The 27,413-nt window shown below is 42.1% G+C and overlaps 1 protein-coding gene across 2 annotated transcripts in view; it reads left to right on the forward strand.

The window, feature by feature from the left end:
• Positions 1-27,413, forward strand: part of TIAM2 (TIAM Rac1 associated GEF 2) — a 132,483-nt gene that overhangs the window by 40,310 nt on the left and 64,760 nt on the right. For both annotated transcript variants that reach the window (XM_030809864.1, XM_030809865.1), the window contains 5 exons: positions 9,667-9,828; positions 11,891-11,995; positions 12,538-12,616; positions 15,313-15,405; positions 16,319-16,582. In XM_030809864.1, the coding sequence (XP_030665724.1) occupies positions 9,667-9,828; positions 11,891-11,995; positions 12,538-12,616; positions 15,313-15,405; positions 16,319-16,582 (703 nt within the window). The remainder of the gene's footprint in view (positions 1-9,666; positions 9,829-11,890; positions 11,996-12,537; positions 12,617-15,312; positions 15,406-16,318; positions 16,583-27,413) is intronic.

The raw sequence follows: 27,413 nt of genomic DNA on the forward strand, positions 1-27,413 counted from the left end.
AGGAAACTTCTTTTATGTGGCCACCATGTTTATATACTCATATACAAAAATATCAGATTTTAAAATTGTGGTTCTACTTGTAATTAAATTTTCTTTTTCTTTTTTGAGACAGAGAGTCTCTCTGTCACTCAGGCTGGAATGCAGTGGCACGATCTTGGCTCATGGCAACCTCCACATCCCGGGTTCAAGCAATTCTTGTGCCTCAGCCTCCCAAGTAGCTGGGACTACAGGCTTGAGCCACCACACTCAGCTAATTTTTATATTTTTAGTAGAGACAGGGTTTCACCATGTTAGCCAGGCTGGTCTCAAACTTCTGGCTTCATGTGATCCGCCTGCCTCTACCTCCCACTGTGACCAGCCTGTAATTTAATTTAATTTAATTTAATTGTAAAGAGTAATCTTATTTGTTGGTTGTAATGGAAATGTATTTCCTCATTATTGACTGTAGTCAACTGCAAACCCTTTGCTAATGGTGGGCCTATGCTTTCTTTATTTTTAAAAAAATCGTTTTTGTAGAAATGGGGGTGGGAGCGGTCTCCCTGTGTTGCTCAGGCTAGTCTCAGACTTCTGGCCTCAATCCATCTTCCCACCTCAACCTCCCAAAGTGCTGGGATTACAGGCCTGAGCCATAAAGCCGAATGCTTATGCTTTGTGAACTGAGCTTCTTTGATGGTTAACTAATGTCCTTAAGGTATTTTAATCAAGACAGTATATTCTATATAATTAAACAATAACTTGATAAATAACTTGCTTATTTTTCTTAGATGTAGATATTCTGCTAATTAGATATGAGCCTAATATGGTTTTTACCCAGCGTGTGTGGTAATTTGTTCTCAACATAGATTTTTTTGATAAACAAAAGCATTTGGTTGAACATTTTTTGTTTTAAAAAGATATGAAACTAATTACAGTGTCGGTATTTATATAACTGAACGAAGTTGATTTAGTAGGTATTTCTAAATGTTTATATTGTTTTTAATGTTATTATGCCACTACAAAATTTAGAAGGTGAAATTTGGAAAAGGCAATTGTTTTTAGTTCTTCTACCCAAACAAACCACTTTTAACATTTAGCTGTATTTTCTTCCAAGATTTAGTCTGTGCACATTAAAAAAAGTAGGTATGAGCTTGATTTTGGTGGTTCTGTTTCACACCTTCAGAAACATGTACTTTTTGATTAAAAGCAATATCAAGAATTTTATTTATTTATTTATTTGAGACAGTCTCGCGCTGTTGCCCAGGCTGCAGTGCAGTGGCATGATCTCAGCTTATTGCAACCTCCGCCTCCCGGGTTCAAGCAATTCTCTGCCTCAGCTTCCTGAGTAGCTGGGACCACAGGTGGGTGCCACCATGCCCGGCTAATTTTTGCATTTTTAATGGAGATGGGGTTTCACTATTTTGGCCAGGCGGGTCTTCAACTCCTGACCTCAGGTGACCTGCCCACCTCAGCCTCCCAAAGTGCTGGGATTACAGGCCAACTTAAATAATAGATGACATAAAAAAGTAAAACGTAACTATGTGGGAAATTAAAACTTTAAGTGTATTAGAATAATAGTACAGATTGTGATATGAAGCTCTTCTAAAATGTTATAAAACTTTAGTTTTTAAATAATGAAAAAGGGTAGCTGGCAAATGAATATTACAGGGCCATTTCATTAGTGTTTTTCCTCCCCCATCTGTCAGATATTTGATTCATGTGGCAGCCATGGATTTTCTGGAACTCAGCTACCTCAAAACTCCAGTAACTCCAGTGAGGTAAACTTTGCTATAGATGGCTGTCATCTTGTTTTACATGAATGACACAAATGCTAACTTTTTTTTTTTTTTTTTTTTTTTGAGACGGAGTCTCGCTCTGTCCCCCAGGCTGGAGTGCACTGGCGCGATCTTGGCTCACTGCAAGCTCCGCCTCCCGGTTCACGCCATTCTCCTGCCTCAGCCTCCTGAGTAGCTGGGACTGCAGGTGCCTGCCACCACGCCCGGCTAATCTTTTGTGTTTTTAGTAGAGACGGGGTTTCACTGTGTTAGCCAGGATGGTCTTGATCTCCTGACCTCGTGATCCACCCACCTCAGCCTCCCAAAGTGCTGGGATTACAGGGTTAGCCACAGCACCTGGCCACAAATGCTAACTTAAGCAAGGAATGCTGGTTCAGAATCTTTACATGAACTCCTTGAAAATAGATTTATAATTAAAATGGTCCCAGTAGGTATTCTCTAAAAAGATAGTCTTGAATGCCAAGCGTTTTGGGGGTATCTAACCTCATGATAACTCCATTTTAAAATTAGTGACATGACTAGACTGAAGTCATAATAATGTCTTTGATTTATACATCTCTGTTCCTCAGCAGTACTTACCTTCATTTGAGATTTCATTGAATACAAAATTGCATTTTCCTCTCAGGGTTGTCAGGGATCTTCACATAGATAGTACATTCTATGCTGTGTCTCTCCAGGTGCCGTCAAGGGGAGCCTGAGTAATGTCTCCTCATCCCTAAAATTGCTTCTGACCAAACAAATCCTCAGAATGATTTCTGAATGAAATCCTAGAGTATGAAATCCCGGACGTACCTATGCCTCTTCCTAGTGCCTTTTTCAAACCCACAACATCCCCATGAAGCTGTGTTATTTCTCTAATTTCTCCTCCACCAAATATTTTTTTTTTTTTTTTTTTTGAGATGGAATGTCACTCTGTTGCCCAGGCTGGAGTGCAGTGGCGTGATCTTGGCTCACTGCAACCTCCGCTTCCTAGGTTGAAGCAGTTCTCCTGCCTCAGCCTCCCGAGTAGCTGGGATTACAGGCACCTGCCACCAAGGCTGGCTAATTTTTGTATTTTTAGTAGAGATGGGGTTTCACTGTGTTGGCCAGGCTGGTCTTGAACTCCTGACGTCACGATCCACCCACCTCAGTCTCCCAAAGTGCCGAGATTACAGGCGTGAGCCACCGTGCCCAGCCAGTTCTTACTCTGCACTTACCGTCTCTTACTGTTAGCTACTCTGTCAAGTGCATATGTCATGGCTCCCAGGAAAGCTTGTAATCGATATAGTTTATATATGCCCTATGATTATCAGTATATTCTCAATCTATAGCACACTGCGAAGGATATAGTGTTAATAAATTTGATGATTAATGATTTCTATTAGATGTAGTCATTTAATGGCTGAGGATGACTTATTTGTAATAAAGGCCCATAATTTTAGGGTCATATCTCTTCCAGCATTATATAACAATGTAAAATTCTTACTTTGAAAGTGAAGAGGCCTGGCATTGTGGCTCGTGCCTGTAATCCCAGAATTTTGGGAGGCTGAGTCAGGTGGATCATTTGAGACTAGCCTGGGCAACATGGTGAAACCCTGTCTCTACGAAAAATGCAAAAAATTAGCCGAGTGTAGTGGCTTGCTCCTGGGAGGCTGAGGTGGGAGGATTGCTTGAGCCTGGGAGGCAGAGGTTGCAGTGAGCCAAGATCATGCCACTGCACTCTGACCTGGGTGACAGAGTAAGACCCCATCCCTGAAAAAAGAAAGTTATGAAACTATAGCATCAGTACACTTCCTATTAACAGAGTTTATGTTGGACTTTGAAAATAAATTTTGCTCATGTAGCCACTTACAGTGAGAATTAAGCTTAGTGCTTAAGATGGGCTCAAATAAACAGGTCCCATCGATGCTCTAAGGAGTGAGAAAAACTATGATTTCTGCGTTTGTTTTTTTAAGCATGTGTATCTAAACAGTTACTCCTATTTATTTTAGCTAAGCATTACATGTGATGTAGGGATACTGAAGAAATTCCTGTCATTTATAGGACTATTTTAATGCAGCCTCTATAATTTCTGTGCTGTCGTATCCAGATAACTAGATTCAGATAGAATGGCAGATAGAACTAAGGGTGTAATTTGTTTTTTTATATCTCTGGGACTTAAAATTCTGCCTGAGCTGCCTAAATGATTAATATTTCATTTTGCTACTTTTCATCTGCTAATCATTCTTGGAGAATACTTGTAACCTGCACAAACCTATTTTTATACAATAAGTACATTTTGCCCATTTCTATAACACAGAAAGGCTGTTGTGAGGGAGGGGCCGTGTGCATTTTAAACTATTTCACTCTAATTGATGCATCATATAACAGCCCAACAGTGAGTCACCCGAATTCAAAATCTGTTAAGGCTGGAATAAAGCCAGTCTTACTTGAACATTTTTTTAGAGGACACTTTGGCTTGCCAAAAATGAAAGCTTTTCATAGTGAACGTCTGGATGAGTAATAGTGAGTCTTACACGGCCTTTGAAGGGAGGTGTTTGTCATGGAGATTGTGACAACAAAGCCCCCACTAAGGCTCGGATGGCGGCAACCCTGGAAGCTTCACTGCAGAAATTGTGACAGCCCCTGGGCCTTGGCCCCTTCTCCTGGAAAATTGGCTTGGGGTGTTCCAACTTTCTGTGGCAGTGAGTGAATGCGGTATTGTCATGTTAGTCATGAGCTGTAAACTGAAAAAAAAACTAAAAAACCCCCAAAAACCCCAAAACCAAAACAAACCCCCTAATATTGTTTTCTTAAATGGAAAATATGAATGAAACAGCTTACTCTTCACCACAGTATGGTAATCTGTTTAGACAGAATATTAATACGCAACCCTACATAGCATATATATGTATACATATATGCATACAGCTAGCGAGCTAGCTAGATCCATCTTTGTTTTTCTTTCATATCAACCGATGTGTGGGCCTCAGTCCAAGAAGGAAATAAACACTTTCTCTTCTATGACATTTTACTGTTGTTAAGAAAACTGGGAGTGTGCAACTCCCTTTTGTGTTTTCTCCTCATCTCCCTTGCAAATAGACTTTCCTTTTATCAGCCACTGTGGTGGTGTGGGCCCATTTGTGACAGCCAGATTGTGATTTTGCTACTCACTTCCCTTCAGTGATCCAAGTAGTAATTACGAGCCATTTGATCCAAAAGCATCTGCTGTGAGAACACACGGAGTTTCAATTTTTTCTCCTTGCTGCATACTGAGCATAAGTAATTTGACATGTGGTTTCAGGACCATTGATGTAATAATAATAATAAAAAATACTTCTGCGGAATGCCCTCCAAGGAGAGCTAAAGTGATCTGCAGACATTCACTAGTCAGTCTGGAGTGACTGTGGCTGCAGCCCAGTGATGTTCCCGTGTCGTGATGGCCAGTTGGAGCTGACTGCAAGGTGATCTGAGCAGCAGTGGCCACTACAATGCCCCAGGGCTTTGGAACAAAGGGTGATTCTCAGGAAGTTCTTTATAGTGGCCATCGCTGAAATGCAGCAGTTACGCCCAGTACAGTATAATGCCCTGATCCAGGCTCAACTTCCAAAAAAATCTTTACAATTTATGTCTTTCAAATGCAATTCCTCCCCTCAGTCTCCCAACTACCCCATGAGGCTGGTGTTTTTAACCTCTTTTGAAGGTGAAGGAACAGAAGTGCAGAGGCACTAGATAACAGCCCCTAACAAGGCTGAGATTTGACCTGGATTGCCTTTCTATTATTGTATTTTTTCTGTCTCCATTTGCATTCTTAGGACCAGGAAACCTTGAAGAGGCTAGTTGGAAATATATATATATATTTTTTTTCTTTGAGGGGAGGAAGTAGAGTAGGAGGCATGGTAAGTGTTTAACAGTCCTGACAAAGGTAGCCAACCATGGAATTCTGGGTGGTTAAAAAGATTAATTTAACATAGTAGCATCTTTGAAATGGGGAACCTGGAAAAAGAGTTTTCCAGATGGCTCCATTTTTAATGCTTTTTAGGATTCTCTGTTCTTTTTATGAAAAGAATATTGGAGAATATTTCATCTGGCTTCCTGAAACTAAAGCATTTGTATTTTCAACTTGGATAGCATTGACCTTCCTTCAGAGAATTAATCCAACTTTCCCTCCAAATGGGCAAAGCTTACAACAACCTAAGAGATCTGTAAGCACCAAGTAGCTTTTTCTTTTTCTAGTTCTAATAAGTTAATTTTAAATTCTTGGTGCTTCCTTTGAATAACTAGGTTTTACTTTTCTTGAACTGTATACATTTGTGAGGGTTATGTGTGTGTGTGTGTGTGTCTGTCTGTCTGCCTAACACACACCAAAAATTACATTTAACTTTTCATTGAGGGGATCTCTTGAGAGGGTCTTACTCTTTGATGGCCTTGGCTTTGATAGGCGTCTTCTCTTCTGTGGTTCACTAGATCTTGGGTCGACAGTATAGATCAGAAAACCATTGCTCAGAGCAGTTGTAGCACAGCGCCTTGTTTAATGGATTTTAATAGGATTATTTCTTTGGTCCTTCCATCCTTCCATCTATCTGCACACTTTTCTCTTGTCCAGAACTTACTCTCCTTCAATAATCTGTTAATTTCTCTTCTCGAAGCTTCCAGAGAGCATTAAGAACTTGACACTATGTCAACAGATTTGGGTAAGATACTGAAAACAGCGTTCACCTTTCATGCCTGTAATAAGACTGTGAATTTCTAGTTGTATCCAGCTCAGCACTCAAGTTCTGAGTGTGTCCTGGGTGTGGGACGCACTGTGTTAATGGCTAAGGGAGAATGAGGATGCAGAAGGCAAAGCCTCTGCTGGTATTCATCTTCTCCTGGTGCGGGACTTAGAAGTGACCCCCCTGTGAGCTGGGCTTTGCCAAATGCTGTACCAGGGACATAGGAGAGTAAACTCATCGAAGTGAGAGGACTTGAGGGCAGAGAAAGGAGAGACAGGAGAGAATTCATAAGAGAGGGGCATTTCAAACCAGGTCGGAGGGTTTCTATGTTTCAGCACTGACTCTGTAAGGTTGGTACAGCAGAGAGAGGAGATGGAAGTGAGCACCCGTGTGGAGCAGAAGCATGCCACTCCCTTTTGGGGAATGTTCCCTGAGCCATTCTGTTCAATGGGAACATGGTGTGTGGCGTAGAATAATGGAAAGTAATCAGGAAATTTAGGTTGCACCCATTTTATATAAAGGGAGTTAACTGCCAGGCGGGCATTCTGTGTAGTATAGTGGTGGTGTGAACCAGTTCAAGCCAGACTTCCACCCTTCAGATCCCCGGAGTACCATAGGCACTAGTTGTGTAAACTTGGGCAAGTTTCTAGAATTTCCTGAGCCATATTTTTCTTGCCTGTTCCATAGGAAGTGATGATGGTGCCTTCCTGAGAGGGCTGGTTGTGAGTGGTGAGTGAACTCATGGCACATCAAGAGCTTGTTTCGTTTGGCCTCACGAGATGCAGTCTTTTTTTTTTTTGAGATGGAGTCTCCCTCTGTCACCCAGGCTGGATTGCAGTGGCACGATCTTGGCTCACTGCAACCTCTGCCTCCCAGGTTCAAGCTATTCTCCTGCCTCAGCCTCCTGAGTAGCCCCAGGGGCTACAGACACGTGCCACCATGCCCACATAATTTTTATTTTTAGTAGAGATAGGGTTTTACCATGTTGGCCAGGCTGGTCTTGAACTCGTAACCTTAGGTGATCCACTGGCCTCGACCTCCCAAAGTGCTGGAATATACAGATGTGAGCCACGGCGCCCAGCCAGTGATACAGTCTTTCTCTGATTGTCAGTAACGGTGAGAACAAGAGGGCGTGAAGGCACAGGGTTAATTTGTACTGCTCATGTCCTTCCCTCACCTGTTTATCCGTAATTATGTTTTTCCTGATCTCCAAAAGTGCAGCAGTAAATTGCTCTGCCACCCTCAGTGGGGGCCTGTGACTTCCTCCGGGCCTTGTTCTTTGTGAAGTTTCTTACTCCACAGTGACCTCTGCTGGGTTTTAGTTTGCTTCTCAACAAGCCTGGTTTCAGAGGTGGGGCCTGCACCTTTAAGGCAGCATCTGTTTGTTGCCAAGCACCGGGTTGAAATCATTGCCCAGAAGAAAAGTACCCGAGAGAATGAACCAGAGAAAAAAATGTACCTGTGTAAGACAAGAGCCTTTAGGAGAGAGCGTCCGGGCTGGTTCCTGGCATCCCTGGCTCCTTGCATCTGGTCCTCTCTTTTCCTTTGGCATTGGCATGTGTGGGGATGTGCATTCTGGCTGTGATCATCCTTCCAGAAAAATGTACTGAAAGCGACAGATGCATGACCGATCTGGAAATGTCACTTCAAAATTGAGCACCGTGTTTTCAAAAAGATGACACAGACAGACGGATTTTTCCCTTGCTTTGTTCTGTTAAATTTCTTTACGATGTCTCTTCTAGTTTTTAAATCCTACGTAGGAGGATCTTTTACTTTGTATTTAAAAATGCATGGAATTCAAAGTAAAACCACCCATTAATGATAACTTTAAAGTATGATGAATGATATATAATAATGTGATAGTACTGAATCTACAGGTGACATTTTCTGGCATGTAAGGTATTTCACATAAGTGACCTCTTTTGCTCACAAAACTTAAGTAACAAGTAATTTTTACAATATGAATTATATTAATAATATCCTCTTTTACAAAATAGGAGCTGAATCATAGCAAGGTAAATCTTGTCCTAGGCCACACTTTGCTGGTAGAGTCTGTGATTTTTGATTTCAAAGCCCCAAATCTTTTCTTTACTGCTATGTGAATATAAGAACCTAGCCAGAGAGAAACATGTCTACATTGCTTAAGAAATGTATGCTATTTTTGTTATGAATTACAAAAGGACATATTAGCATGAAGTCAGCAATTGTTGTGATGATGTAGTTTGGCAAACTAAACTCTTTTGGGAAAGGCTTCTTGAAGGTGGTATATTCTTTGAGATGATTTTCCAACAGTGTCTATGTGTGAGATAGCTGAAGGATAGAGAAAAGATTTCCCAGGACTATGGGTTAATTTTAAGGAACAAATAGATTTCTGTCAGTGATGAGTCAGGCTAAAATTAAAAAGAAGAAATAAAGACAAAAAAACCAGGTAGACTTAGAAGAGAAAGCTCGTGCTTGGATTAAGTGCAGTTCAGGGTCAGGATGGCAGGCAGATGTCAGTGGCCATGGACAAGGTGTGTCTGGAATTCAGTGGGAGGTCGGAGAGGGATTATGGCTTAGATGCAGGCTTCACGTGGCCCTTCTCCACCATGATCCCAGAGCAGTAAGCGTGGATACTCAGCAGCCCTTACATGGATTGCGGTGTTCTTTTTTTATTTTTTGAGACAGACTCTTACTCTGTTGCCCAGGCCGGAGTGCAGTGGTGTGATCTTGGCTCACAACCTCTGCCTGCCAGGTTCAAGTGATTCTCCTGCCTCAGCTTCCCAAGTAGCTGGGACTACAGGTGCACGTCACCACCCCTGGCTAATTTTTGTATTTTAGTAGAGACGCTGTTTCACCACGTTGGCCAGGCTGGTCTCGAACTCCTGACCTCAGGTGATCCGCCTGCCTTGGCCTCCCAAAGTGTTGGGATTACAGGAGTGAGCCACCGTTCCCAGCTGGATTGTGCTGTTCTAACTTGGCATAAGCGGCCAATCGACGCAGCGGAAAGAACACAGGACAGGCAGTCACTGACTTTCACTCCGCTTCCCATGGCTGCAGTTTCATCTGATAAAATGAGTGAGGAAACATTGTCGGCCTCAGAGGGCTGTGAGAAGCCAGTGATGTGAAGCGTGTGAGCATTTACTCTAAATACTCCATAAATGTAAACAGGACATTTGGCCGGTGGTTTCCTTCATTTGTTAATCAAATTTGTCTGCATTTTCTTTGGCATCTACAAACAGGTCGACGAACTTCTGCACATATATGGTTCAACGGTAGACAGTGCTCCCCAAGACAACACATGGGAAATCCAGACATATGTCCACTTTCAGGATAATCGCGGAGTTACTGTGGGAATCAAGCCAGAGCACAGAGTAGAAGATATTTTGACTTTGGCATGCAAGGTAATGGATTTCGCTGCAGAAATATACTTCTGAATAGAAATAATCATTAATATTGCAATCTCATGCCTTCTAAATTCGTGTGGTATTCAAGGGCCCAGTTTCCACGCCAGGGAACATATTAGCATATTTATTAGTTAATATATTTACTAGCATATTGATTAATTTGCATTCTATTCTTTGATCTCTTTAGAAGAATGAGTTATTAGGTCATGATCCCACACTTTCATGAAGAACCTGAGCTAATCTACTGAAATTCTATGTATGCTTTGATATCTAGAATAATCATGAAATCCGTTGCTATTTAAGTTACTTAGAGATGGTGTGTTATAAGAAGGCGGCATAAACTTTGAGGTAATTTAATTTAATCCTAAATAGTTTTATCGGATTTCTCCAGATTAAACACGAAACTTGATATATTCACAGTTGCTTTATGGAGATTCATATAAGATGATGTTTTATTCATTTTTCAAACTGGGTTTAATTCCTGATCGGAAAAGGGAGTTTATGGTAAGGCTTAAAGAGAGCCCTCTGAGAGAGAATGAATATATTCAGCAACATCAGACCAGAAGCTTTTAGACCACCAGGTGGTGTAGTAGAGCTTAAATAGTTTTAAGTTTCCAGAGAAAATACAATCAAATATGTTGAAATGGTGAAAAAGGCATATAGAGTTTGGTAACGCTTAATCATGTGCACTTAATAAATGTGAAAAATGTTTAATTTTAGTCCCCCCTTTTCACTTTGACTTGAAACATTAGGATTCTCTACATTTATATGTAGTTTATATCCTTATGAACTTAATTTCCTTTTGCTCCCATATGTAACGTTTTTATTCAGAAAACCAACAATGTTCTATGCCAGTGATATCCTCTATTAAACTGATAATTTTCTGAGTAATAAAGGGTATCAGAAGTAGTGGGTCGGCCGGGAGCAGTGGCTCATGACTGTAATCCCAGCACTTTGGGAGGCCGACAAGGTCTGGAGATCGAGACCATCCTGGCTAACATGGTGAAACCCCGTCTCTACTAAAAATACAAAAAATTAGCCGGGCACGGTGGCGGGTACCTGTAGTCACAGCTACTCGGGAGGCGCAGGCAGGAGAATGGCGTGAACCTGGGAGGTGGAGCTTGCCTTAAGCCAAGATCGCTCCACTGCACTCCAGCCTGGGCAACAGAGCAAGACTCCGTCTCAAATTAAAAAAAAAAAAAAAGAAGAAGTAGTGGGTCAATTTGATTCAGTTAGAGCATAGGCCTGAGATAAATTTCTCACTGTTGAAAATATGCATGTGAGAGAAAATATGAGTGTGTGTGTTTACACATTATCCTTTTGAAAATTTTTGGAGTAGGACATTCTTAATTCTGAAGTCTGTAGATTTGTTAACATTTTACAAATTTCTGTACTTTAGTAATGAGAAACAAGGTTAGGCTCAACCTAACTAAAGAGATGGCATTTGCTGAGCTGGTAAGATTTATTCTACTATCAGATATGTTCTACCATAATCTCTTAAAAATGCATCTCTTGCCTTTAATCATAAGCAATATTGTTCAGAGAAAACCTTCTTAAAAATAATTGTCACCTTTTACTTTTTTGCATACAAGTATTTATTTGTTTATTTATTTGAGATGGAGTCTTGCTGTGTCACCCAGGCTGGAGTGCAGTGGTGCTATCTCAGCTCACTGCAACCTCCACCTCCTGGGTTCAATCGATTCTCCTGTCTCAGCCTCCCGAGTAGCTGGTATTATAGGTGTGTGCCATTACACCTGGCAAATTTTTGTATTTTTACTATAGTCGACGTTTTGCTGTATTGGCTAGGCTGGTCTCCAACTCCTGACCTCAAGTGATCCACCTGCCTTGGCCTCCCAAAGTGCTGGGATTACAGGTGTGAGCTGCTGCGCCTGGCCTGCATACAAGTATTTAAATTAGAGCTCTTATATAGGTTTAAATTCAGCAAATTATATGCAGTATTCTTTTAGAGATTTCTACTTTGATTTTTAATGAGTCTGCTAATCAATGATGGATTTAGAAAGAGCATTTAAAATCTGAGTAACTGTCTTTTTCTTTATAGATGAGGCAGTTGGAACCCAGCCATTATGGCCTACAACTTCGAAAATTAGTAGATGACAATGTTGAGTATTGCATCCCTGCACCATATGAATATATGCAAGAACAGGTAAGTGTGCACTAGCTTTAGGAAGGGAAACTGAACCACATCTATGGCCCTTTGATTTTGAAAAATGTCATTTTTGGGGAAAATTCTGTTTAAATTTGGCATCTAGTTTGGAAACAGTTTTTTTTTTTTTTTTTTTTTTTTTTTTGAGATGGAGTCTCGCTCTGTCGCCCAGGCTGGAGTGCAGTGGCACGATCTCGGCTCACTGCAAGCTCCGCCTCCCGGGTTCACGCCATTCTCCTGCCTCAGCCTCTCCGAGTAGCTGGGATTACAGGCGCCCGCCACCACGCCCGGCTAATTTTTTGTATTTTTTAGTAGAGACGGGGTTTCACCGTGGTCTCGATCTCCTGACCTCGTGATCCACCCGCCTCGGCCTCCCAAAGTGCTGGGATTACAAGCGTGAGCCACCGCGCCCGGCCCAACAGTTTCTATATAAACTGTATCTTAATAGCTTTCTTGTTTTATTATGAAAAATAGTGTCAAAGTAATTTTTCAAGGTATCATAACATGAAATCCTCTGATTTTGTTGTTTTCACCTTTTGCAGGTTTATGATGAAATAGAAGTCTTTCCACTAAATGTTTATGATGTGCAGCTCACGAAGACTGGGAGTGTGTGTGACTTTGGTAAGTGCCCCTTTCAGGGAATTGTGTTCGTCTTTGCCTACTTTGCCCCAGTATCTTTGGACTTAATTTTTTTCCCCTTACATTCACATTTTCAGAATATATGACAATAGTTTCTGAATTTCCTTTCTCTTCCTTCGTTTCTATTTATTGATATTAGCAGGTGACACAGATAGGTATCAGTATTAGAGGGAAATGCCAAAGGAATTAAATGGAATGAATATAAAATTGATGGGAATTTGAAAATATAGGTTAGTAACACAATGAATGTACTGTGTGCTGGTGCTGCTCTGAGCAGATCAACTCATGATTCATATGACAGTTGCTTTCATCTCTAGTGTCTTTGCGCTTAGTTTTCTCTTCCCACCTGGAATGCTCCCCTTCTTTCCTCTTTCTTCCCCCATCCCTCCTCTCTAATGACATGAATCCTACTGTCCTTCAAGAACTAACTCAAGGTCTTTCTTGAAGAAGCCATATCTGATTGCCTTAGCTTTACTTCCTTTTTTCTTCCCTGAGTTTAACAGTTAAGGGTCAGCTGGGCACCGTGGCTCACGCCTGTAATCCCAGTACTTTGGGAGGCCAAGGTGGGCAGATCACCTGACGTCGGGAGTTTGAGACCAGCCTGACCAACATGGAGAAACCCCGTCTCTACTAAAAATACAAAATTAGCCAAGCGTGGTGGTACATGCCTGTAATCCCAGCTTCTCAGGAGGCTGAGGCAGGGGAATCACTTGAACCTGGGAGGCAGAGGTTGCAGTGAGCCGTAAGCCAAGATCGCGCCACTGCACTCTAGCCTGGGCGACAAGAGCGAAACTCCGTCTCAAAACAAAACAAAACAAAAAAACAGTTAAGGATCAGTACTTCTGAAGTCACTTCATAGCATCATTTCCTACATTTCTCTTTGATTAGATAATGATTGGTAAATACCTCCATAGAAACACTATTTCTTACCTTGTTAAATATATTGATACATGATTATTTTCCTTAAAATGATTCAAGCTAATAATAAATTAAAGTTTACGATATGTTAAAATGTCCTTTTTAGGATGCCTTCGTTTGATAAAAATTTGTATAATCTTTTCTGACCCCCATGTTATTTTTTTATTTTTTATTTTTTTTGATACAGAGTCTTGCTCTGTTGCCCAGGTTGGAGTGCAGTGGCATGATCTCGGCTCACTGCAACCTCTGCCTCCTGGGTTCAAGCAATTCTCCCTGCCTCAGCCTCCCAAGTAGCTGGGATTACAGGCGCCTTGCCTGCCACCGCGCCTGGCTAATTTTTGTATTTTTAGTAGAGATGGGGTTTCACCATGTTGGCCAGGCTGCTCTTGAACTCCTGGACTCAAGTGATCCGCCCACCTCAGCCTCCCAAAGTGCTGGGATTACAGGCGTGGGCCACTGCGCCCGGATCTCATGTTATGTTGGTTTTTCCTTTGAAGCCCTCTTGGCCTTTTTTCTCCTCCTCTTGGCCTTCACTGTGCTTTTTGTGGTTGCCATTTGTGTTCATCTTTGTATTGGAATGGATGAATGAAGACATTGCAAAGATACTCTCTGGTGAGACCATAATCTGCCAGGCTCTGCTGGGGTCACAGAGAGACCTGGGGAGCAGGACATTCTTGCTGTCCTCAAAGAACTCTCCGTATTAGGGGACCGTATTAGAGTGCAAGACATGGAAACCTGCGCTCCTCACTGTGGCATCACAGAGGGGGACACTAAGTCAGGAGCCATGCATTCAGAAGAGGGAAGGTCTGCCTAGGATTTGCATGTAGTCTTATGTATTTAGGGCAAGCACTGTATTCACCCAAGCATTTTTTCACCTTTTTAAAATGCTCAACCCCAAACATAGTTGTTTCTCAACAATTATTTGTTGTATTGAACTGAATTTCATGTATTTCAGTTAGAGTATTTTTTGCTGTTAAATTTGCCTAAATTTTTAATTGTGGTAATAGGCATATAACATAAAATTTATCATCTTGACCACTTTTAGTTGTACAGTTTTGTGATGTTAAATACATTCACAATATTGTGCTACCATCATCTATCTGTAGAAATCTTTTCGTCTTGTAAAACTGAACTCTGTACCCATTTAACACCAAATCCTCATACTATCCTTCCCCCAGCCCCTGGCAACCACCAGTTTGTTAATAGTTTGTATCTCTCGGAATTCCCCTAGCAACCACCTTTCTATTAATACTTTCTACCTCTCTGAAGTTGACTGCTCTAGCTACTCATATAAATAGTATCATACTGTGTTGTCTATTTGTGACTGGCTTATTTTACTTAGCATATTCTCCTCAAAGTTCACCCAAATTGTAGCATATGCCAAGATATTTTTCCTTGTTAACACTGAATGATACTCCACTGTATGCATAGATCACATTTTGCTTATCCATCCATCTATTAACAGACAGTTGGGTTATTCCCACCTCTTGGCTATTGTGAATTATGCTGTTATGCACGTGGGTGCATGGTCTCACCTTTTGAATAAAAAGTTATGTTTTTATTTTTCTTAAGCCTCTCGTCTGACATTTTTCTTTTTCTGACCCTGCAAGATATTTGTACTTTCAAAATAGTTGTAATTTAGACTTTCTCAACATACTGTACTTATGAGAAAAGATGTTCAAAGAGATACTGCCGATGTGGTTGGAGAAATTGAGTGTGGTGGGTTGAGACTTGCTTTTTCCTTTTATTTTCATTCCTAGGGTTTGCAGTGACAGCGCAGGTGGATGAGCATCAGCATCTCAGCCGGATATTTATAAGCGACGTTCTTCCCGATGGCCTGGCGTATGGGGAAGGTCCGTGTGGCACACCGTGCCTCTTAATTTGAAACTGTAGAATACAGTCTGGCCAGTGAAGGTTTCTTCTTACAGTTTTGTCAGAAAAAGGTTTCTCCTGGAATTTTAAAGAAAGTAAACGTAAGAGTTTAACTGGAAATGAGACCAAACACAGCGGCTCGCTCCCGTAAACCCAGCTGCTCAGGAGGCTGAGGTGGGAGGATGGGAGGATTGCTTGAGTCCAGGAGCCCAAGACCAGCCTGGGAGATAGAGTGAGACTCCTGCCTCCATAGAAAAGGACAGAGAGAGAGAAAAGAAAGAAAATGCATATGCCTATATATAGAGAGAGCATGTGTGTGTGTGTTTAAAAGAGAGAAAGTGTATACATATATATAGACAGATAGAGGGAAGGAGGAAGAGAGTGTGAGACAGACAGGCAGACACGGATGGAACAAAGTTAACATGGGAATACTAGAAAAAACAACGAATGAGTGGTTCTCAGGAGGCTGAGGCACAAGAATCTCTTGAACCTGGGATACGGAGGTTGCAGTGAGCTGAGATCTTTCAAACTGTTTCTTCTAATAGTAACTGTGAGAGAGCTAACATTTGTTTTGCTCTTAGTGGCATCTAAATACTATACATTTTGGCCCTTTAATTCTTTTTCGTTTTTCTTATTTAAAAGACGGAATCTTGCTATATAGCCTCAGGCTGGCCTCAAACTCCTGGGCTCAAGTGATCTTCCCATCTCTGCCTCCTGATTAGCAGGGACTACAGGAGCCTGCCACTGTGCCCGGCTGGCACTTTCTTTGAAGAAAGCAACAAACAAAACAGTCCCTATGAGTACATGGTTTGAGTTTGCAGCCTTCTTTCATCTTAAAATATTTCTCACAGTAATCCCTCTCTCTTTTTTCTGTTTCTCCTTCCTTTTTCTTAGGGCTGAGGAAGGGCAACGAGATCATGACCTTAAATGGGGAAGCTGTGTCTGATCTTGACCTTAAGCAGATGGAGGCCCTGTTTTCTGAGAAGAGCGTGGGACTCACTCTGATTGCCCGGCCTCCGGACACAAAAGCAACCCTATGTACATCCTGGTCAGACAGTGACCTGTTCTCCAGGGACCAGAAGAGTCTGCTGCCCCCTCCTAACCAGTCCCAACTGCTGGAGGAATTCCTGGATAACTTTAAAAAGAATACAGCCAATGGTAAGGCTTTGTTCTGTCTTCCTTCTTAACTGCTGGGATCAACAGCCAATATTTTTAGGCTGTAATTTTGCTTGCAAACTCAGATTATTTAAGCTGTTCAAAGAATGTTTTCTAATTTATTAGAAGAACACAGATGCCAACTGGAGTAGATTTTATCAAAATTTCATGCATTTTAGTAATTATAGCGCTTTCATGAAAATAGAAAATAATTATTTTTGCACAAAATAACATTTAAAAAAAAATCACGGACTCTTTAAAAATCACCCATAATGTTTAGTCTTGTAGTTCCTCTGTGATTGAAGGCAGATGAAAGCCTGCATAAATGCCAAAGTGGAAAGATTTTTCTTATTTAGTTGAATCTAAGGCACAACCATCTTGCAGTCTTCTGTTGGGTTCTTAGAACAGCCCATGCATTTCAGTTCAGTTATATCTTTTGTTAAGTACTACTTTCTTAATAAACAGCAAACTTTCTTTTTTAAAATTTATTTTTATTTTTTTTTGAGACAGAGTCTCACTCCGTCACCCAGGCTGGAGTGCAGTGGCACAATCTCGGCTCACTGCAACCTCTGTCTCCCGGGTTCAAGAGATTCTCGTGCCTCAGCCTCCTGAGTAGCTGAGATTACAGATGTGTACCATCATGCCTGGCTAATTTGTGTATTTTTAGTAGAGGTGGGGTTTCACCATGTTGCCCAGACTGGTCTCAAACTCCTAACCTCTGGTGATCTACCTGCCTTGGTCTCCCAGAGCGCTGGGATTACAGGCATGAGCCACTGTGCCTGGCCAGTAAACAGCAAACTTTTAATGTAGGTCATGAATTTTAAAACTTTGTGAAGGCCTAAAAATGAAAAACTGTGTGCCAGTATATTTTTCTCACGGTAAGACTTCCATATGAGGAAATCATTTGAAGGTCTGAAGTTTTGAGTTTATCATTCATGTGTATTTCGTGTACTGCAGTCAAGTAAATTAGAGGCTCCAGTGAGTACTGAAAACCAGTAGTTTCGCTTTATACCTCTGGAGAGCCTGGGTCAAGCTCCACGGGAGACCAAGTGTGGGGTCTTTTTCCTGGGAGAGCACAGAGCAATTTTTATACTTAATTGTGATGATAATGGATTTCCAATTGAAATCTCTGCATGATTACCAAAAATGAATGAAAAACACCAAAGAGAAGTTGTTAGGATTGATTTAATTATAAAGGAAGTTTATTAGGTCATTTTTGGAATTAAAAAATCAGATGGTAAGATTTGTGATTCAATAAGGTATCTCGTGCTTTCTCCTCCTCTCTTGGGGCTTTCCTCTAATTTAAAATGCCATTAAATGGATTATTGGCATATAAAAGTTAATGTCATAAAACAAAAGTTATGATGGAACTTATTAATTACTTGGGTATATTAGGGCCATCATTCAGCTACCCTGGGCTGCTGTTATGGGCCTGAGTATTCCATATAATACATACATGTGTCCATTTGTTGGATTCATTACTCTTGAGGGATACATTCACTACCTGTGTTATGTCTCTATGTATTGTATCATAATAAGAAATTACCACAGAGGCTATAATACTTTTGGTACTTGCGGGAGTGAATTCCTATGGAAAGCAGAGAAAGGGGCAAATTTACCTTTTTCTTTTTTTTTTTTTTGAGACAGTCTTGCTCTGTCACCCAGGCTGGAGTGCAGTGGCACAATCTTGGCTTAGTGCAACCTCCACCTCCCGGTTTCAAGTGATTCCCTTGCCTCAGCCTCTGAAGTAGCTGGGACTACAGGAACGTGCCACCACGCCTGGCTAGTTTTTGCATTTTTAATAGAGACGGGGTTTCACCATGTTGGCCAGGCTGGTCTTGAACTTCAGACCTCAAGTGATCCACCCCCCTCAGCCTCCCAAAGTGCTGGGATTACAGGTGTAAGCAACCGCACCCAGTCGTTTTTCTTTTCTTTTTAATTTTTTTTTAAATAGTAAGGATCAAGCAGGTGAGTTAAGCCACTTTTATGTATTTATGTATTTATTTATTTATTTGCAAGGAAACGGAATAAAGAGGCAGTCCTGGATCTGTTAAATAGCTATTCTATTACTCATCTTAGGCAGCCATTCGGACTGTCTAATCCTTTACAGCCTGTGTGTGTGTGTGGACAGAGAGCTTAGTTAGCCAGGCAGGCACGGTGCTTGTCCACATCACGTCCTCCTGATGGAACCTTGCAGGTTCTTCCACTACCAGCCTAGTGGGAGCCACTAACCCTTTCCTGGTGTCCTGGCAAGACTGTGCTCTGTGGGTGTGACAGTCTCCCAGGCAGCGCCCCGCCCGCCTCTGCCCTGAGCTTTACCATTCCTCCCCTCTCCTAAGCTCCAGGTGGCTGTTCCATAGTGATGTTGCTTGGGCTGGAAAAAAACAGCCCCAGCAGACTCCTTCCCCAGACACCACAAACAGACTTTTCTTTTTCTTTTTGAGGTAGTTGCGTTGCTTGTGAAGGAAGTTACATGCCTGTGGGCAAACATCTGAGAAGGAAGTCTTCCATTGTGAAGGTTGAGGGGAAAAGAAAATAAGGGTAGGTGGGTGGTTTAAAAGATAAAAGTGAAAAAAGACCAGGTCTCTCATTCATATGCAACATCTGAATGACAAGAGAAGCCTGTGTTTGTGGAAACTCTGAGAGGTGGCATGGTAACAAGCATACAGGTTTTGAGTCAGACGTGGGTTCAGGTCCTGGGCTGCCCTATATGGGTTTTTTTGACTCACCCAGGGAGTTCTGGGCTTTGGCGGATGCTACCCCAGCCTCTTTACCCTGGTGGAAACGGTTCTGAGGTGTGCAGTCCAGACAGCTCTGCAGATGGGCCCTGGAATGAGCTCCAGCTGTACACAGCAGCCTTGCTTTCACACCTCGCATGGGCTTCCTGCCCTTCCTGCCTCACTGTCCCTAACCCCTCCTTTGGGAATCTCGGGGTCACCTTCTAAATAAACTTCCATACCCAAGTCCTCGACTCAGACTCTGCTTTTAGGGGAGACTGAATGAAGATGCTTAGCCTCACTTTTCTCATCCAGAGGATGATGTTTCTCCCCTGCCCCTGTGGACCCTGTGAGTTTGGGGGCGTTCCTGTCTGTGGCATGTTCAGCCCAGTGTTTTACTTGGCAGGAATTCTGAAAACATGCTTCTCCTCCTCCTCCTCCCTCTCCTTTGTTTCCTATTTTATTAAAAATTACCTTGATTTGCTTTTGCAATGAATTAGAAAACAGTAATCCCGTTTTTTTAACTAAAAAAGTTAAAATTTACGGAAATCAAAAATTTAAATGACTTTGAAAAACAGTTTTTAATACTTTGAATTATAACTTAGCAGTGGCTGGCCATTTGAGAGCCTGCGTTTCCCTAAATTTCACTTTCCCTTGGCATTGCTAGAAGGCAACCATGTACTTGAAAAGAAGGAAAGTTCTGTTTGCTTTTCCAGGGAAGCCAATCCTTTGCTTGCTATAAAAACCAAATGGCTGCCTCTCTGGGAAAGAAGACCTGTTTTTTTAAAATAGAAATTAGAAGAATATCAGACGAAAAGGAAAGCCTTAAGCACTTGTTTGGGCTTATGTTGACCATCCAAGTGGAATATTTATAGCCCCCTGTCGAGCACTTAAAATGTGTGGGGGGCCCTGGGAACAAGCTACACAGAGTTCAGGGCTTTCAGTCATATCCTGAAGTTTATGTTGCTTGACTTTTGTCTCTTGATCAGTTTCAAGTGGGAAAAAAAATCTGTCTTTGTCTATAGCTCTATATCTAATGAATCTTCGACTGAAAGAAGTGTTAGTCACAGTAGCAGGTCCCAGGAAGCTAGGGGGTTGCTTGTGGGTTGCTATTAAGGTTCTGCTTTTCTAGAAAAGAAGCATCCTTGCAGTATTTGACATTCATTGATACGAATAATGTTTAGGAAAATGGGTCTCAAACTTCCTAGTGCCCAAGACTCACCTGCTAAGCTTAATGAAAATGCACTCCAGGGTTTTGCTGTCGGTGCACCCCCTGCAGGAGGCTCGGGGCAGTGCAACCTCTCCGCCCCCACCCCGCCCACCATTTTTTTTTTTTTTTTTTTTTTTTTTTTTGAGATGGAGTTTTGCTCTTGTTGCCCAGGCTGGAGTGCAATGGTGCAATCTCGGCTCACCGCAACCTCCACCTCCTGGTTCAAGCGATTCTTCTGCCTCAGCCTCCCAAGTAGCTGGGATTACAGGCATACACCACCACGCCTGGCTAATTTTGATTTTTTGGTAGAGACGAGGTTTCTGCATGTTGGTCAGGCTGGTCTCGAACTCCCAACCTCAGGTGATCTGCCCGCCTCGACCTCCCAAAGTGCTGGGATTACACATGTGAGTCACTGTGCCCCGCCGCAAGCCCCATTTTTAACTTGCACAGGTGTGGAAGGCAGCCCTGGAGAGCCAGCCTCTCTAGCCTGCACTGACTGGAGAGCAGCCCCGGGGCTGGCTTGAGCACTCCCGCTGCCCCTTGGCTGTTAGTCTAAAAGAGGTGGCCTGAACTGAGGCAGTAGGACTTACTGTTTCCTGAGGCCTTCTATGCCGAGGTTTTGAGGATGGAGTGAGATAATATGCGTAAAGTTCCCAGCACATGATCGCTGTCGCGCATGTGTGTTCTTAGGAATTGTGTGTCCCAAACCTCCACCATTGTCTTTCCTCGTGCACTCAGAATGCAGGCAGTTGACTCTTAGCTCACCTCATTTGTTGCTCAGCCCATGCTTGGAAGACACCATGTTCCTTTTGGCAAATCGCTTACACTAGGAAGCAAAGAACTTCCAGCATTCACCAGCTTCACTCCACTATGCCTGTGATTCTCTGTGAGGAGCGGAAGAGACAGGAATATATGGAGAGTTGATGAGGGTTCAGTATGAAGTTCCTCTGTTCCCTAAGAAATGAATGACCGTTTGATTTTGCCTTGAAGGGCTTAAATTTGTGTTCTGGTTATTCACAGTGGAGAGAGGAAATGTCCATAGGCTGTATTTGACTTGAGCGGAAACATCATCTGTAAAAACTTTTTATAGAGAGAATTAATTTTACCACTGGAATTCCCCAAAGAGGCCAGTGTTATTTTAGAGCCAACAAGGCGACCATTGAAGGGATTGGACGGGCCAGACCTGTTTATACTGGGATCCTGTTAATGCCGTATTTGTGATTGATGTATGAAAATCCCTTTTCTAGTGTTTGCCGTCTTTTGAAACATTCCAGCAGCCTTTAAGAAAGTCTCATTGGGCATAGAGTTTCCAAACAAAGTCTTTATGTAAACACTGAACTTGTCGCATTGATGAATTCTCCATCTATAAACAGCCATTAATCCTACCTTGTTAGGATTGGAGGTATATTTAATAGGGAACAAAATAGAAAAGACCTATGTTCCTCCTTCCATTTAGACGATATAAATCCAACACATGCTTACCAGATGATGAAGATAATTGCAGCCTGAGGTTCTATTTTAGCCTCCACGCCCCCTTTGAATCATTCTTTTTTTAAATTGCTGTGAGCAGCGTTGAGTCTCAAGCTACCAGGAGCCACTTAGATGTAAATTTGCTCTTTGGAATGAATTGCTCTTGGGAATGTATGTGTCCATTATATAGCTTCTCACCAGGGAAAAGAATTACAGAGCCAGCTCTGATGTGGCAAACCCACTTATTTCCTGTTGATGAGAGTGAGGGCATTTTGGCTTCCATTGCCTGTTTAGAATGACTAACAGCATTTAGCTCAGAGAATGCTCTGTTTGTGTGTAAAACTGCTATTACTGAGTCTGGCTGGCTGACACCCCAGATTTCCAGATGTAAAAACATATTAGTGTTCCTAAAGATGAGTGGTACTTTTTTTTTTTTTTAAATCAGAAAACAATCTGATTGGGAAATACTGGTTTTACCAGGACACAGAACTTCGGTCTCAGAATTATGAGTTTGTTTTGTCTGTGCTGAAGATTGGTTTCATTTACATCCGTGTGGAAGTGAGTGTGTGGCTTTCTGTTCGTAGTGGAAAAAATTAAGATCCTTGGATACTAATTTCCTTATAAAACTTAGTTTTGTTTGATTCTCTTTTTCTTATTCTCATTTATTTATTCACTTGTATATTTAACAGATAACCTTTTGTTAAATGTTGAAGGTACATAAAGGTGAATTACACATTATTTCATACTCTCAAGAAGCTCATAGTTGAATTGTAAAACACTTGTAAATAATTCCTGGCTCCAAAGGAAAAAAAATACAGTTGCAATGAAGAGAATTAGAGGTCAGAGGTGGGATTCCCACTGATTTTTCTGTTTTACAAGAGCAAAGGCACCCAGAAGCAAGGCACAGGGCTCTCAGCATCAGCGTCAGAGGACAGTTTCTGGAAGGGTTTGTGTTTGATCTCAGCACTGCAGATGGACAGGCTGTGGACCTGGAGGTGTGTGGTGGGGGGACTTGGTGGAGGGAAGGGCATTTCACATAGAGCCAGCAAGCTGGAAGACACAGGCTGCATGTAGAGGTCACGGGAAGAAAGGTTGGAAAGTCTATTGGGGCCAGATTGTAGAAAACCCTGAATTCCAGGAATTTATAACATATCATTGCATGTATCTGAAAAACCAACTAGCTAATTAACTAACTAATGAGTATTGTATTACTACTTCCCCCTGCCTTCTATAAAATACAGAGAACTTGTCTGCTTATTTGATGGCCACTGGAGTGTGTGTGTGACTTGAAAAGCTTGCTCCTGCCTGTCACCTCTCTCATCCCACCACTCTAGCTTCATTCCTTTGGATCTTATTGTTGTGTTGAATGATCAGAAGTCCCTTATAAAATAAATACTCAAATGTTTTAGAGGAAAGAGTGAATAAAGGAACCCCTATATGTTCTCTATAAAACCTAAGTCTTCCTCAGCATTGGGAAGCTGTCTCCGCTAAAGTGTGGTCCTCACTGGTCCCCTTTAGGGGTGAGGTAGATGGATTAACATCCTGCTGGCCTGTGACAGGGACAGCTGGTGGGGAGGGGACACCCCATGGCAAAGAGGACCAGGCAGTATGAGGGACAGGAGGAGAGATGTTAAATAAACGTTCCCAGCATTTTGAGTAAAAATCAGTCTTGGCGTTTCTCTCCGAACATTAACTATAAATACAACTTTCAGATAAAAATCTGCAGAAGTTCTCTGAAGCACACTGTGAAATATCTGTTGGCTCTGCCACTTTTGATAGACATTTGAGAGTTTGGGATGCCAGGCAGGTCTCCTGTGAAGGTAGAGTGAGCCAGCTCTCTATGAAGCAGTAGTTCTGTGAAACTATTGGCTGCTGAGAAGAGGAAACTTTACAGCCTGTTACATAAGGAAAAGGAAAAAAAAAAAAAAGATCTCACTTTCCTGTCGGTGTTATGAGTACTGGCTGCCAAATGGTGCTTGTTTGTGTTTCTATTTTTTTCCCCCTTCTTTTGTAAGGGGCTTGAAAATGAATTACATTTCTCACTTTATTCCTGCCTATGAAGGAAGTGAGATCGTTGGGAAGGACCAAGTATGATAATCTTTCTAGCTCTCATGTTTAGAGATAACTGTATCGTGACACTATCTTCACTTTTTCAGATTGGTAATACATTTGCATGGTACGAAATGCCAGCAGTGTAGACGGGTAAACGGTGACAGCTAAGTCCCCCTAAGCTACATCGGGCAGTGGTGAAGAGCACGGACACCATCTGATGACCTGGTTCAGGTCCTAGCGCCAGCCTCTCCTACTCACTACCTGTGTGACCTTGGGCAAGTCACTTAACCTGAAAGCTTAGTTTTCGCAACTGTAAAATGGTCTGGGATTTTTGTGGGAGCAATGGACTAGTATTTGGAAAGCACTGGATACTGCCTGGCACATAGTGAAGGCCATGTAAGTGTTTGTTGAATATGTAGGCACATTCCTCCTACGCTGTTCTTAGCCATGCAGTGTCTCTTCCAGAGGTCGTCATTGTTCTTAGGTTCTTTCTCATCCTGGCCTGGAGAATTCTAAATATTGGGGAAAATTGGCTGGGCACGGTGGCTTATGCCTGTAATCCCAGGACTTTGGGAGGCTGAGGCAGGCCGATCATTTGAGCTCAGCAGTTCAAGGCTAGCCTGCGCAACACGGTGAAACCCTGTCTTTACTAAAAATACAAAAATTAGCCAGGTGTTGTGGCACACACCTGTAGTTCAAGCTATCACTCGGGAGGCTGAGGCAGGAGAATCGCTTGAACCCAGGAGGTGGAGGTTGTAGTGAGCCAAGATTGGGCCACTGCATTCCAGCCTGGATGACAGAGCGAGACTCTGTCTCATAAAAAACAACAACGACAACAAAAATTGGGGAAAATAGTCGGGTATTTTTCTGCCTTGTTTTTACTCCATCATCTTAGTACATGGCTATGGTGGACAGAATAACGGCCCACCCCAAACATGTCCACATTCGAATCCCCAGAACCTGTGAATGTGGCAAAAGGGATTTTAAATTTCAAAAGACTTTGAAGATGTGATTAAGTTAATTATCTTGAGATGGGGGGCGGATTTTCATGGATTATGTGGGGGGCCCAGTGTAATCACAAGGGTCCTTATTAGAGGGAGGGAAAAGGGTCAGAATCAGAGAAGTAAATGTGATGAGGGAGGGAGAGAGGTGACAGCCACGAGCCAAGGAATGCAGGTGGCCTCTAGAATTTGGAAAAGGGATGTAAGGAGTCCTCCCTTAGAGCCTCCAGATAGAACACAGCCCTGTGGCCTTAGTCTTCTGATTTTCAGAACTGTAAGGTAATAAACTGGGTTTACATGTCAAGCACCGTGTTTGATGGCAGAGATACAAACATGAAAAAACAGCAACACAGTTCTGGTATTCGGGGTGCTGTGGTCTGGAGGCAGACGTGTGTACAGACAGCAATCATAATCCACCATTGTCATTACTCTAGTTTTACAGTTCTCAGACTTGTCGGTGTCTTTCTGGAGGCTTTACTGTTAAAAATTATTGAGGGCTCCAAAGAGCTTTAGTTATGTGGGCTACATCTATATCTACTGATATTGACTATATTAGAAATTTAAACTGAGAAATGTCCAAAATGTTTATTAATTTATTTTAACATAACAATAGTGGATCCATTTTTATGTAAACACAATAAACATACTTTTAATGCAATGTCTTCTTAAACCAAAAAAAAAACTTAGAAGAGTAGCCTTATTTTACATTTTTGCAAATTTCTTTAATGTGCTTCTTAATAGAAGAAAGCTAGATTCTCATATCAGCATCTACATTCAGTCTGTTGCAGTGTATTGCTTTGGTGGAAGTTATTTAAAGAAAATTCATTCTTATACAGATAAATGTAGTTGGAAAAGGGAGGAATATTTTGATACTCCTTTCAGACAACTGTGGATATTCTTTCATGTGCTCCCAAACTCAGCAAGTGGCCATTTCTTCGAGGTTGGCTGCAATGTGGAACCTGAGGCATTATTGGTGGACTTCTCTTATTTGGTAACATTACAATTCATTGGCCTATCTTGCACTTGAAATAGATCTTTTACTCAAGCATGATTTCATAACATGCATTGTTTATTTGGAAATATGGGGTCACTAAGTTATGTAGATCTTCCAAATGTGGACATTTCATTTCACAGTATTAAAAATCACTTTCAGGCCAGTCATGGTGGCTCACACCTGTAATCCCAGGATTTTGGGAGGCCGAGGCAGAAGGATGGCTTGAGGCCAGGAGATTGAGACCAGCCTGGGCAACGTAGTGAGATCCTATCTCTACAAAAAATAAAAAATTAGCCGGGCATGGTGGCTTGTGCCTGTAGTTCCAGCTACTCAGGAGGCTGAGGTGGGAGAATTGCTTGAGTCTGGGAGGTTGGGGCTTCAGTGAGCTGTGCTTGTGCCATTGTACTCAGCCTGGGTGACAGAGTGAGACCTTGTCTTAAAAAAAATGTCACACTCAGATCTCATTGGAAAAGCATTGGGAAGCTCACGGTGGCAGATACAAATTTTCCAAGATTCTGATTTTTGTTGGACAGTTTGCATTATATCTACCAATACTGTCAGGCTCATTTTGTTCATTTTAAAGAAAATGTTTTTTTCTCACCTTTATTTTCCAAGTAAAAATTGTGGTTCTTGAAAAAAAGCAGTTAGTTCTGCTCCCAACACAGTCGTACATATGTTTTTCCTCAATGCTACGATTGTGCTTGGGTGTGCAGCTGGCGAGTTGTATGTGTGCTTCCTGAACATGTTCCAAGGGTGGAGATTTAGGAAAATTACCAATTTTTGCTGCTCCATTGAGGACATTCTTAAGTGAAGCTGGCGCGTTTTTAAATGTAAGAGTGTGGCAATGAAGAGTGCAGTGGTGCTGAGCGTAGTTTGGTGTTCCTGCCTTATTTGTGCTGAGACAGCAGCAGATGCTTTGCACCATCAGTGCACATGTCCTCAGAGAGCAAAAGGCAAATGGCATTTGACATTTTTCAGAAAATAATTTTCAACTTGTGGACTCCTTGGAAGGGTCTCGGTGACCCCCGGAGTCTACAGACCACACCTGGAGAAGGGCTGTTCCGATACATACGGAGCCGCAACACAGAGGAGCAGACAACTCATGTTCCAGGTTAATCAGGGCCACTCTCCAGGGAGGGTCTCACCTGTGTTAACCCCTAGGGAATAAGAAGGTAGATGAGGGGGCATAGAGCGTTCCAGGTGCAGAGAAGCCGGGAGGAGGCCAGGGCTGCCTAGCTGTGGGGAGGTGTGTGAGTAACTTAGTTGGAGACTCAGGTGCAAATGGGGAAGAGGGGAAGGTAGGGTGAGACAGGTGAGCAGGGCCAGGTGACAAAGGGTCCAGGGAGCTGTGAGAAGTCTGGATGTAAAGATCCACAGGGAAAAGATGATC

This window comes from Nomascus leucogenys, chromosome 3 (genome assembly GCF_006542625.1).
Source record: "Nomascus leucogenys isolate Asia chromosome 3, Asia_NLE_v1, whole genome shotgun sequence".
Taxonomy (NCBI): Eukaryota; Metazoa; Chordata; class Mammalia; order Primates; family Hylobatidae; genus Nomascus; species Nomascus leucogenys.